This window comes from Olea europaea, chromosome 9 (assembly GCF_002742605.1).
Source record: "Olea europaea var. sylvestris chromosome 9, O_europaea_v1, whole genome shotgun sequence".
NCBI lineage: Eukaryota > Viridiplantae > Streptophyta > Magnoliopsida > Lamiales > Oleaceae > Olea > Olea europaea.
This window is the reverse complement of record NC_036245.1, coordinates 2,389,201-2,403,246: the sequence shown is the minus strand read 5'-3', so window position 1 is coordinate 2,403,246 and position 14,046 is coordinate 2,389,201. Positions and strand designations below refer to the sequence as shown.

At 32.2% G+C, this 14,046-nt stretch overlaps 1 protein-coding gene across 1 annotated transcript; it reads right to left on the bottom strand.

Moving 5' to 3' along the window:
- Window positions 1–6,541: 6,541 nt before the first annotated feature.
- Window positions 6,542–11,984, bottom strand: LOC111399399. The gene is made up of 7 exons (XM_023026684.1): window positions 11,155–11,984; window positions 8,344–8,454; window positions 8,142–8,240; window positions 7,933–8,043; window positions 7,544–7,847; window positions 7,260–7,399; window positions 6,542–7,175 (listed from the first exon to the last, which is right to left on the bottom strand). Exons 1-7 carry the CDS (start codon window positions 11,668–11,670, stop codon window positions 6,591–6,593), a joined length of 1,866 nt encoding a protein of 621 aa, XP_022882452.1. The 5' UTR covers window positions 11,671–11,984; the 3' UTR covers window positions 6,542–6,590.
- Window positions 11,985–14,046: the final 2,062 nt, after the last annotated feature.

The following is a 14,046-nucleotide window of genomic DNA, read 5'->3' as shown; positions in this document are numbered from 1 at the left end:
ATTCTTGAAATTTTTCTCCAATATGAGATTGCAATTGCAATTCTTTTTTTTTTTTTTTAATAAATAACCCTAAAAATTCTATCTCTGTTCTAGCTATCTCAGCTTTCTTTTGAGAAAGTGTAATACCATGTTTTTTCATAATATAACAAAATTTCTCAAGATGTTCAATATGTTCATTAATGTTATTTGAATGAATAAGTAAATCATCTACATATGCAATACAAAAATGAGTAATTGGTTTCATTACCTCATCCATTCTTTTTTGAAATATCTGTGGTGCATTTTTCAACCCAAATGGCATTACATTCCATTCGTATTGTCCTGAAGGATTAGGGGTACTAAATGCAGTTAATGGTTTACTTTCTTCTGTAAGCATGATTTGCTAAAACTCTGACTTACAATCAAATTTTGAAAATATCTTTTTGTTCTATACTTGTTTAATAAGGGTGTCCTTATTTGGCAAGTAGTATCCATCAAATTTAGTAATTTCATTTAATTTTTTGTAATTTATCACCATTCTGGCTTTTCCTCTTTTTATCTCACTATATTTTCTAACCATAAAGGCTGGGCTACTATGTGGACTTTTACTAGGCCTAATTAATTTGGCTTCTAGTGATTCTTTTATCTGATCTTTAAATTCCTTTTGATCATCAACACTATATTTCATAGGTTTGACTCTAACAATAGTGTCTAGATTGGTTAATTCTATCTTTGCCTTTACTTTATCTGTATTCCATTTTTCTAATGGATTTTCAGAATACGTTTCAGAAATTTTTTTTTCAGTTTTTCTAACATATTTTCTGTTGTCATTTTTAAGATTGTAGCTGGTTTAAATTTGTCTATACTCCAACATCCACCACACTGGGTTGAGGAACTCTGATAGTTTATATCTGTATATGCTATTGTAACAGCTTTATTTATTTTTGGTGTAAATATTTTATGTGCACAAGGTGTTGTAAACATATATTTATCAATATATTATGTGAATGGTGCATATTTTAATAGGAAATTTTGTTCCAATAAAATATCACATCCAATTGTGGTTGACATATATATTGTATCAACAAATACATCTCTAAAGGAAATTAGAAAAGGTACTTGCTTAGCATATTTGCTATATATTACCTTATTTCCACCTGCTGTTGTAGCAGTGACGATCTTCTTTGAATTGTATACCCAATATTCAGATAGTAGTAAATTTGATAAGCATAAGTTTATTATACTTCCTGTATCTAAGTAAGCATGAAATTTAATTCTACAATAACTTTTTATATTAAGTGTAATTTCAATAAATGGACTCATGGGGTTAATACTTATTACTCTTTCCATGATAACAATGATTTCATATTTTCATCTATGCTTAATATGATGACTGGGTTATCATCAACTGTTATCTTCAAATATCTTTGACAAATTTTATAAGGACTATATTTCTCAAGAAAGTTCATTCCTAATAGAATAGGTGAACGATCAATTCTATATAATTCATCTTTATATAGAATTATTTCTTTAGTATATTCTTTCTGATCCTCTCCTATAAGTATAAGAGGGAACTTAACAAATTTTCTTATTTCAAGATTATTTCCCAAATAATCCTTAAATATATATGGTTCTGGTATTTCAAAGTCTATTAAATGACTAACAAATTTAGCATTTACATGACTTTTATCTGCTCCAGTATCTATGAGGACAAGAATATTCTTCTTATATCCTTCTTGATTTACACATCTTGTCTTAATATAATATTGCGAACTTGATGGTTCAGCAATACTTAAATTCTTAAGTCTGCTTATCCTAGCGTCTTGTCTAGAGGGAAATCTTGCAATAAGATTATCTCCTTCTAAGCTGACACTATTTCTTCTTATTAATTTTCCTTTGGAATTAATTTCTTTAGCTTGTTTATGGAAATTAAACATTATTTGTTCTGGTATAGTGATTTCATGTTCTTGGTATTTTCTATGAGGTATATATTGTGTTAATTCCTCAAAATCTTTATATATGATAATATTATCAGTTATCTTCCTTAGATTGCTATGATGACGAGTACTAAAAGCAAAAATTGATTTTATGCTTAAACTAATAGCCTTACTTCTTCGTAACATTTTCAAGTTTCCAATTCTATAATATAGATTGAAACTTTGATCAATGTTTTCATCATTTAATGATATTGCATAATTTGGTTTTACTGTAAATATTATCTTCTGGTAAACTAAGTTTCCTACAACTGTTTCTAATAGAGCATCTATAGGATCTTGTAAGATTCTATTGTCCATACAATATATTTCTATTGGTATATTCATACCTTCTCTAAAGAATCTTTTTACCATTATCTGGATTCCTCATATTTCAATCCATTTTAATTTGTTTCTTACATTTTCTGGGATTTTGGAGAACTTTTGTTTTACTCATTCTTTTGTAGTTATAGGAATTCTTGCTTTTTCTATAGTATCTTCTATATGTATAGACATCTCTTTATAATTCATATTTACAATCGTTTTATTTACTCTTGGTAATATTCCTAAGAATCCTTGATGGAATACATCTTTTTCTTGTAAGTCTAATATTTTCTTGGTTATTCCTGTGTATTTTTTAATATCAAAGGTAATTTCTTGATTTATACTTTCCATAGAGTCTTTAGTTGTTTCTATCTTTATTTTTGATTGTTGTATCTCCTGATTCATATATACTATTTCCTCATAATCTTCCTCTATTGAGGATGTATTTGATTCATAAATACTACTGCATTCACTACTTAGATCTCCAAAATATTCAATTGGTTCTATATCACTATCATCTTGGAATTTTTCATAAATTTTAAGAGTTTTTATATTCTGTCTATCTTTCTTTTTAGGACATTGAGGGGCAATATGTTATTTTTCATTACAAATAAAATATCTACATTTTTTAATATTTCTTGGTTTAATTTTTTTATTCCAATTTCTTTTCTTGAATATTTTTTGTGTGGTTTAAAATTTCTTTTCTTGAATTTTTTTATAATTTTTGAATTTTCTTTTATATTTCTTATACGGTTTATATTTCTTCTTATGACATCCAAATTGTTCAACTTGGCCAATATTTTTGTAACAACATAATGAATTCTTTCTTATTTTATATGTTTTTTTATTTTCTAAAGCTTCTCTACACCACATACCTATCATTCTTTTTGTAAATTCAATTCTACTTCCAAAACTATCTATTTTTACTCCTTCCTCTTCTCCTAGAGGTAATAATTTTTCATATTCTTTTAATAACTTAATTCCCCATGGGAATGGTAACTTCGTAAAATAAGACCTTAATATGTGTTTATTTTCTTGATAATCTCCTTGATTTAATATATAGTATAATTCTTCAAATTTACATGTGTATCTTTCTAACTCACACATATCACATATCTTTAAATTTTCTATTGCTATCATTCCTTCATTATATTCGTCTTGTTTTCTTTCTTCTTCATTAGTAGCATATCTATCTCCTAAAAATTCTATTCTTAAGATTTTTTCAAATCTTTTTAATATTTCTTGTATATTCTGATCATTTAAAGTATTCATATTATCTAATACTCCAGTTCTATTATTTCCATACTTTATTCTTTCTTTAATAGATTCTGGTAACTTTCTCCACCATTCAGAAACAATTCCTCTGAATGTATATTCTATAAATCCAAAAACTGTATATGTTTCCCATTTATTAAATTGTATTGCTAAATCTGTGCTTTTTATCCAAGTTTCTATAGCTTTATTTTTATTTACACAGTCTAAATCTAACCATACTCCTGTTATGTGGATTGATTCATTATAGGATTTCATTGGATTTATTTCTTTTATGGATTGTTTTCTTACATTTTCAGTGTATTATTTTGTGTTTTTCTATATTGATTAATATCAACCTTATCAGGTATTGGAGTACCATAAGGATAATCATATGTTTCATCACTACTGAATTCTACTTTTATATTCTGACTTGAAGATGGATTAATATTCATCTTTGTATTTTCCATTTTTTCAGTTAATTTTTCTAACTGTTTTTTATATTCTTCATACTCTTCACCTGTAAATTCTAAGAATTTTTATTCTATTTATTCTACATCTGTAATCATATATTATTATTTTTTTCATTTTTTTCCTTTTGTGTTATTCTAAAATCTTGAGGTGGATTAATTATAATTCTATCTTTTTCTTTAAGATTTTTATCTAAAAGAGCATTTCCTACTTGTAGATTATGTTCTAAGTTTTCTAATCTTTTATGTATATCCTCAAAACTTTTATTTGTGGTGTTTTTAGGTAAATAGGGATAACTAGGTTTTTTATGTTTTTCTATTTTTTTTAAAAATTCTTCAATTATATTTTCTTCATCTACTATGTTCATCATTATTTTAGATTTGTAACATGGCTATCATTTTCTGTTTTGATTGTTCTATTATCTATAGAAACATTTTTATTTTTTAATTTTAGATCTAAATATTCTGTAAAGAAACCTTTTAGATATTCTTCTAAATATTTCAATTCATTTTCTGTTGCGTTTTTTAGATCAATAAAATTTTGTATAATATTTGGGTTTAAATTTATTAAAGATTTTTTATTTATATTTTTTTGAGAACCTAATTGCAGGTTTTTATACATTGTAGTGGCTTTGGTTGCAATTTTACAATAAGGGGTATTTTTGGAAAAAAATTATTGTTCAAAGGCTATTCTTGAAATGGTTATATTTTTTGGTCTAATCTTACAAAACTCTCTTTTGTTTAGGCTATCTATAGGTATTTCCTCCAATTCACCCGCCACCCCACGCCATTTGCCCCTAATTCACCCATTGTCTACACAGTAGCTGTCACCTAAAGAACTCGACTACTGTTTCCATCAATGATTTTCGCCTCCACTCCGACTACTCCTCCATCCATCGTTTTGTCGCTAGACGCTTGACCATCTCCGGCCGGTGGTGAAGTCAGCACCAGATTTCCGTCACTGCAATTTCAACTTTTATGCTTTGCATAAGTAGAAAGACCATAACTTTGATGCGTGAACGTATGGGTTCAATTTTCTTTATAGAATCAGTAGTTGAAACACCTTGTATGTGTGCCAATTCATCTATGTTAGAAGTCTTTTCTCGAGGAATAAGTCTGGTGTTAAAGATAGTTGTGAATTCCTACAAATTAATTAAAAGAGACTTCCATGAATTTGTACATCAATTACATGCTAATCAGAGATAATGTTGAAGTCCACGAGTACATGGTTAGAGAATAAGGACTTTCCCATTAAGGTAAAAAAAATTGTTGAGAAATGGACAGGTAAATTGATCACTGGAACATAATCAACTGGAGGTAGATGACCCTGAAAACAATTACAATTCCTACCAAATTTAAATGAAGAAAAAGATTCAAAGTGTACTTCATATCCTATTCCAACAGTGACGAGAACATGATCTCCAAAAAGGTTACAGAATATAATTTCCAAAAACAAGGTTACAGAATAAGTCCCATCTTGCACCCTCAAGGCTACAATGGCTCCGACGGCGAACACGAAATCGGGTTTGAACTAATTCTTCAGTTGGCCGGATATGAACAAATGGAGATGTCGACGTCGGTCGTTGAAAAAGGAAGAAGATTATTTGCAGAAATTTGGAGGAAAATGGAAGCTGCGTGTAAATGGCACGTTGGATTTTTTCAAATCCCTGTCAACAGGGTGTCGTTCACCCTGTTTGACAAGAATGATTGTAAATGTTTTATAAATGCTGACTTTGACTAATTCATTTAACAGATAACGTGGGAAAAAAATTATGCAAGAGAATTAGTTTTTAACTTATATTGTGATAATTTCATGGATGCTATTTTGTTGGTCATGATTGCTGCATCAATGCTTTATGTGAATAGTTTCTCTATAATGCCATTAATTTGAGTAACATCATAATATCCCATGTTTGAACCCAATTTTCAAACTCATTTTTCACAAATGATTTTCAATCACATATTCTCACAATAATATAATTTTACACGTAATTCAAAACTTTTCCTACTTAAATCTCATCACATCACATTCTTTAAAAAAATCACCTTTTACAAAATCTACTCTTCATTGTCAAAGATATTATCCCCTTAGCAAAATATATCTCATTTATAAATAGTCGAACTTTATTTAGTACTCATTTCTATCTGTCTATTTATGAATTAATTTTTTTATAAATTCTTCCCATCTCTACATGTTAACCATGGTACTAGAGTGCCGATGACCACACATCTTGAATCTGAGATTCACGTAAAGTCTCAAATATTGGATAAAGAAATTGAATCTGAGATTCACGTAAGCCGGTATACTGAAGACATAATTTAAATAAATAAATTTCACCTATGCATCATCTTATGTATTTCTCATATGGTACTGAAATTGAATTCATTTTGTCATGCAAAATGTTATATGAGTGAATTGTTTGATCCATATTGAATATTGTCTTAGTGATGTCAAAGTGGACCAGACTATTCAGGACCGTTGCGACCCAGCTCGTAAAAAGCCCGGCATAGGACCGGACCATTTCGACATAAAAATTCCAAATACAAATGCAACTAAAAAAGAATCATAATCCAAATGAAATCAAAGTTATTCTTACACCTCTAATGTATGTCTTAGTTCCTTCTCTCTTTCGACAATATTTATACGCGATGATAATTGTTGAAGTCCGACCTCTAAATCGTTTAACATGATCGTAAGTAACTCATAACCTTCGCAATCGAGACTAAGTCTCGCATCCAAGTTTTCTATCGCATTAGTTAGCATATGATCCACTAATCCCCCGTTCATTTTGTTGCGCAACTTTTCTGTGCTTTCTTTCTCCATGACTGCGGTTACAGCTTCTAAAGTACAGAAAGGATGCAACCTGAATCCGCAGAATTCGCTCCCCTTCTTTTGTTGAGTCATCTTTACATGCACAATCTCGGCAAGGTCCCGCGAACTAAAATCATCGAAATGGAAGAAACGCGTTACCCTTCTACATAATCCTTTGTTTGAAGACATTAAATGCTTCATTGGTTCTGTGTAACCCGCGAAAATTACTAATATATCTCCATCTTCCAATACAGACATGATCTCCTCTAAAGCTTCCAGCCCATAATCCTTGTAACTTGCTGTCTGTTCAAGTACTAAACGGTATGCTTCGTCCACAAAAAAGATACCTCCCCTGGCCTCTTCAATCTGTTACAGGCATCATAAATTTGTTTATAATTTTGGAATGTGTAGAGTCCAATCATAGAAAACTCTGAGTCGTGAAGCCAATACCTTTTCTCTAGTCTTTGGTCCGGTTTGACCAATATATTCAGCCACCAAATCCGTTCTTTGAACTTCAGTTACGCTATTGGAACGAAGAAAACCCATAGAATGGAGTAGTTTACCAAGAATGCGGGCTACAGTAGTCTTTCCTGTTCAGAAAATATCGACAAACATAAGCTCAAACGACTACCGAACTAAACTATCAACATGAGACAGATTATGGCTTGTTAAAACTTTTAACAATCACTTTCTTGGAAAAAGATAACGTTAAGTAGGCCATTTGGTCATTCTACCTGTACCAGGATTTCCAAGGAATACCATGTGAGGTGCTTTCCGGGGCCCAAGATCTATCCCCATGGACCAGCGCTTGTCATCCAAAATCATCCCTTTCACCCATTTCCGAAGTTGCACTTTAAGCTCATGTAGTCCCACTAGCTTTGATAATTCGCAGGCAAGCTCGTCTAATATTTTTTGCCCTCCACTGTGTGTAACTACATTGTAATCACGGCGTCTCAGCTCTTCAACATTTTGGGAGAGTCTGCGCAATTCTTCATTATCTAGAGTATCCGGGACATAGTCTAAAGGAATCAAGCCCTCCTGCATAAAAAACATTCACAAAATTAACACCATGGAGACAAGAAAGAAATTAACTACCTCAACAAAGTGAACTATGGAAACATACGTTGTTTTCTGCAAAGCAATTAGCATTGCAATCTAACAATGTCGACATTGTTGAGTAGTCTCCATATTCTAGGGCATAGAAAACAGAAAGATGCAATGGAGTCAAACCGTTCTGCACAAAGTACGCCAAAACACAAGAAATTTGATAACTCATACATAACCTGAACTGAAAACAAAAAAGAATAAAAAATTATCAATTTAAACATGGACATTGGTTTTGGCTTCGATGTTGGCATGCTGAGATAGAAGCATCCTTGCTACCTCGTTGTTTCCATTCTGAGCTGCCAAATGTAAGGGAGTCTCACCATACTGGAAAGTGAAACAAAATAAAACAACATAATATGAGACTATTTGAATGACTTTATTTGTTCTCAAACCAGAGAGATTTTAGTTTTAAGTTGCTTTTACATACAGCATTTTTAGCTTCCAACTCGATCTCGCCTGGTCCTTTCCAGTCAAGCAAATACTTGACTATCTCAACTTTATTGTTTGCGACCGAAATATGTAGTGGTGTCTGTGACAACTGCATCAAGAAAGTTAAGGTTACCAATCTTCATGTAGGCACGTAGCAATTAGAATACAACTACATTTTCTTTCATGAAATACAAAGAGCTACTTTCCTGTAGTTGAAAATACAAATTAAATACGCAGTTAACTGGCGCGAATAGAAAGACTAATTGTCACATTTTCTGCATTCTAATTCTCAGCACTAGCTAAACTATCTAGGCTAGAGGTCAAATAAGAATTTATCAGTGAAAAAAAAAAAAAAACAACAACAACAACAACTAAACTCATGTAAGGGCATTTTCGTGAACCAAAGTTAACTAGATGATAAAACTCAGCATCTAATCTTCTTTAAGAAACATATAGACAAATGCTGTTTTGAATATTGTGCAGAAATGTGACACCACAGCTTCAAAACTAGGAAGAATGGAACCTGAAACAATATTGTTTAATGTTCCAAGAATGGTTTCTCACCAAATTGTTTACTTCTATCCAAAGATTGCAATGACAGAACTTTATGAAGTACAAAATTAATCTCTATTTCTTGATGTTCACATCTATTCACATCCATTTCTGAAGAAAATCACCTTCCATATCATATCTTAAAATTTTTTTGTTTGTTTAAATGATGGTCAACATTAACATTTCGCATGCATCAAGAAGACCTCAAAAGAGAAGAAAAAGAAAAAGAAAAAGAAAAAATAAAAATAAAATAATAGTGCATTTTGAGTTTCTAAATGATGCAGTTGGATATAAGGGAATAGGAATAAGAGTCTAAAGACTCGTTGATTCACGTATATCTAATCATTAACAAAATAATGCAAATTTGCTGCAACTGAGGGTGTGGTTCCTGCATTAGATGTTCTACTAGACCACACAAAAGCAGACTCTAAAGCAGCCACGGCTGGCACACTGCCACTGCCATGGCTGGTTGCAGCAGCAGACACTGTTCCCCCAGCTACCGTTGCAGCAGTTGGCAGAATACAGGGGCAGCAAAGTCACTGCCCTTGGAAGCAGCGGCCTATTATTGCTGCCACTGCCAACTCCACCCTCCATGCTACCAATATGTCATTGGTATAATGGCTTCTCTAATTGTAAAGCTCGTTTGTGGCTTTGGAAATGGCCAAGGGCAAAAATGAGTTCAAATCTTCTTGCAATTGCAATCGCTGTCCCCAAATATACCTCGACACTAATTGATCGTCCAATTCGGTGATTACTTTCGGAGCCGACAATTGATAAAAATTCCACAGAATATTTATCTACCAAACAGGAACCTTGATGCTATTTGGAACAATTGGTAAAAGGCTTTCGAGCAATTATAGGGCAAGAATGCTGTCCAAATATGCTTCTTTAGTTTCAACCACATATAAATCTTGGCCATAACATTTCTTACCGAATTTATTTTAAATTGTTGTTGCGCTTACTCCAAATCACGTTGCTACCAATTTTACCTGTTTGCAATGCTGACATCCTAAAGATCAAGGATCTCCTCCATCGCGTTCTCCCAATCAAGGAATTCATCTGCTCCATTTCACCGTTAAGCTTCAGAACTTTACCTTAAACAGGCTTCCAATTGCCTAGATTCATCCCCATCAAACCCGTTCTGCAAATTTTTTATGATACATTGTCCAAATAAGGATAGTCTGCCGCGCCATTGGTGGCAGCAGCAGCAACACCCCCTCCCATTGTCCCACTGCCGCACCACCAATGCCAGCAACTCTACGACCTGCAGCTGCTCCACCAATGACGGCACCTCCACCACCAACCCATGGTCTGTCTATTGTGCCCCTCACAGCAGCATATTCCTTGCGGGGGGCTCCCCTCTTGCCGCATTCCAGCGACACCAACATTTCTCCTTGTTGGGGCTTCACTGTAGCCACCTGTTGTGCCAAAAAAATCCAACTGTCGGCGACATTGCTTCTCCTCTCTACAAATCACATCGTTCACGCAAATTATAATCATTTGGTTTTTTCCTCGGTTACATCTTAACAAGTGATAGAATACTTTGCTTTAATACCAAACTGATGAGCCGTAAGCGGAAATCAAATAACACTCCAAAGACTTGTTGAACCTATAAATAACCCTAGAATTCTGATATCAAATATTTGATGATTCAAGTCGAATACCAAATAATGGATAAAAATTATAAGAATCCCTCAATATTTTTTCTTAAAAATACGAAAGCCCCCAAATAGTAAATCCTAATTCTTATTTTTACGAAAAACTCTAAAACGCCGAAACATAACTTCAAATAAACTGCAAAAAAAAAAAAAAAAAAAATCCTTTTATTCCAAAATTTAAGAGCATTATTGATGCAAGAAGATTTGATTTTGTACGACCCTCATTACAGATTGCAGATACATCACCAGATAAACCATTAAATCAAGTCAAACAAGTAACAATGAAGTTCACATATTTCGACACCATAAATTGATAATAATAAGGCAAACAGATGAAGAAAAAACACATTCCATCAAAATGGAATTCTTCACATTTTCACCAAATATGATCAAGCCCCTGTTTGGTGGCGATTTTTCACCGAAAAAAATCAATTTTATGATTGTTATTTCACTATTTCAGCCATTATTTTTTATTTCTTCATTCATAGGTGGAACCCACTTTTGTTAAAAAATCAATTCTCATAATCACTACCGAATAAGTCCCAAAACAAATTATTCATCAATCAACATATCGTCAGATTGCCTGTGTGGGTACTTACAAATATGCTTCTCTCACAAAGACGAGAAGGGTCATCCTGAAGTAAACTCTTAAAGCCAAAAAGATCTCCAGACTTAGCAAAGGTGTGAATGGTGGTATTGGGTACTGAGTATTTGTCCTTAACATCAAAATTTTTGTTGGTTTTCGAATCAGAGGGATTGGCAGCAGCCCCACTCCCTGCCCCGTGTCCCTCTGTCACATCACCAATGCCAGCAACTCCATGACCTGCTGTCGCTCCAACAATCAACAGTGTGGCTTCCGTGCCCCTCACATCAGTGTCTTTCCTGTGAGAGCCACATTCCGATGATGCCAACAATTCCTGTTGTTGGTTCATCACTGTAGCCACCTGTTTTGCCAACAAATCCACCAGTTGGCGCAAACGCACCAACTCCTCTCTACAAATCACTTCGTTTTTTGCATTATGACAATCATTAGGATGTTTTCTTGGCCGCATCTTAACAAAGGACCGATAAATGTACTTTGACATCAAACTGATCCAAATAAACTCACTTAACATGTCGAATCTAGAATTTAAAAATCAAACACTTGATGTATCAAGAAGGGAAACAAATAATTGAGAAAAATAGTACGAATCCCTCAATAATTATTCTTAAAAATTATGAAAGCCGGCAAATTATAATTCCAAATTCTTGCTTTTACGAAAACCCCTAAAACCTAAAAGGGTGTATTCTATCTAGAAATAGATATGTATAGACTTCAAGTCTACTTTAGAATTCTAGATTGAATACAACTCATCCCTTGAGAGTAATGGTATTTATTCACTATAAATAGCGTTAAATCATATAATTTTAAATAAATAGCAAACGAAGCTGATAATTCTTATTAATTTTATGCGTAATTAATTATAAATTACCCATCCGTGTAAGCCCAATTAGCTGTGGTCGATCTGAAGTAAGCTCTAAAAGCCAATAAGATCTCCAGACTCGGCAACAGGCATGAATGGTGGTATTGCGTACCGATACTTCATTCTAATTTCTCACTATTCCAACGAAATCAAACTCTGCAGAAGAGCTGGTTGAACGAGTCTGACAATGTTTTCTCTAATGAAATTAAAATTCTCCATACAGCCTGAGCTTGCGGTGGATGGCAATTTGACTTTCACAGGATTTTGTGCCCACTCTTCGACAGTTCACTTTCAACCTGGTAATACCTAACCGTTTCCAAATAGTTGCTAATCATTAAGGGGCTGAGGCTGCTGTAGGTTTATCATATACTTTGCCTATTTTTCTTGTAGAATAAGTTTGGCACATGTTCGTATATGGTTTATAGGCACTCTCACCATCTTGGATTCTATCATGTCATTTTCACGAGAGATGCTCCCTATCCCGAATTTGGAGATTTATTCCATTTCCATTCTGTCAATCAAAATATATATAGCCTAATTCGAACCTGGATGTCACGTCTGCTAACTGGCGTTGGTCAACTAGTATTGACGTGTTTTGGGTGGTCCCGTTGTAGGCTTGGTAAAAGTCAGTCTATTTTATTGTATTGTTTCTATAGTGTTAAATTATTATAATTTCATTTTATTTGATTATGTCTTAGATTTCAAATTGGTTAAGGAGATCTAGAAATAAATATAAAAATATTACAAATATTTTTCAAAATGAAGAAGAATTAGATCAAGCATCCGCATCTGCATCAAATGATTTCAATAGTCAAGAACTTTAAATTGAACAAAGATTACATAATTGGACTATTCCAAAAGTAGAGAAAAACTCTATCTACAAAATAGGAAAGTTTGATTTTACTCAAAATTATGTTATTAAAACTTTTGAACAAACTATACCAATCAAAAGTCAAAATGTATTTATTAATTTATTTTCAAAAGAATTTATTGAATCTCGCAGGATCAAATTTAAATATCTTCATGTTAGATTAATTCAAATTGCTGTCAAATCATTGTTTTGACTTGGTTTAAATATTCCTATTCTCTTAACTTTTAGAAATAAAAGACGTGTCAAATTTGAATATTAATTATTATCTGTTCCAAAATTAAATCTAGAAAGTGGTTTTATTTATTCAAAATTTTCAATCAATCTCAATGATGGAGCTATTTTTAATGCTCTAAATCTTCAAATTCAAACAAAAAATCTTAATTTTGATGATTGTTCAAATGCTTTTGCTGTAATATATAGAATATATTTCAAGCTTACGAATACTCAGCTCAATATTGACGCTCTTTGTTCATCTCCAAAAGATGAAAGTCTTTGGTTGAATGTAATTATTTTCATTCAAATATCATGATTCCAAAAAGAGTTCCATGGAATTTACAATCCAGGGGACTTGAATGAAATTTTGAAAATATTCAAAATCCTAATCCTTCTTCTGTTCAAACAACTCCTAATCAAATTCTTATTTTTTCTGATGGAAATGTTAAGATGATATTCAAAAGATCTTTCTTTAGATTTCAAAGATCTTACTCTTCTAAATCTGAAGATAGACTTAGAACTTCTTTTTCAATCTACTAGATATTCAATATCTTCTCTTTCTGGTGTTGATTTCAATCCTAATATTCCAAGACCTCAATATAAAGAAAAAGAAGAATCAGAACAACCTGATTCTCCAATTTTATCTGATATGATTCCTCCTTCTCAAAATGAGAGACTTGATCATGAATGTAATATTATTTCTTTTGAGATTGATAGAAGAAATGAATTTAAAACTGATAAGTTTTTTAATGTCAAAAATTTTAGAAAAATTATCCGAAAAACTTTTTCAAAAGAATAAAGAGAATCTTTTTGGGAAGAATTTTATGAATTCCCTGAAGATTTAAGTTTTTATGAGTGGACTTATTTTAAAGTTAATAATAAAACACCCACTAAAACAAAAACAAAAACTGTTTAAAATACAAATATTTTCCAAACAGATTTTT

Coding starts and splice junctions, on each gene's coding strand:
- LOC111399399 (XM_023026684.1), bottom strand. CDS start 11,670: ATGTTAAGTGAGTTTATTTGGATCAGTTTGATGTCAAAGTACATTTAT. Junction 8,241..8,343: donor AGTTGGAAGCTAAAAATGCT/GTATGTAAAAGC, acceptor TTCACTTTCCAG/TATGGTGAGACTCCCTTACA. Junction 8,044..8,141: donor ACATCGAAGCCAAAACCAAT/GTCCATGTTTAA, acceptor TACTTTGTGCAG/AACGGTTTGACTCCATTGCA.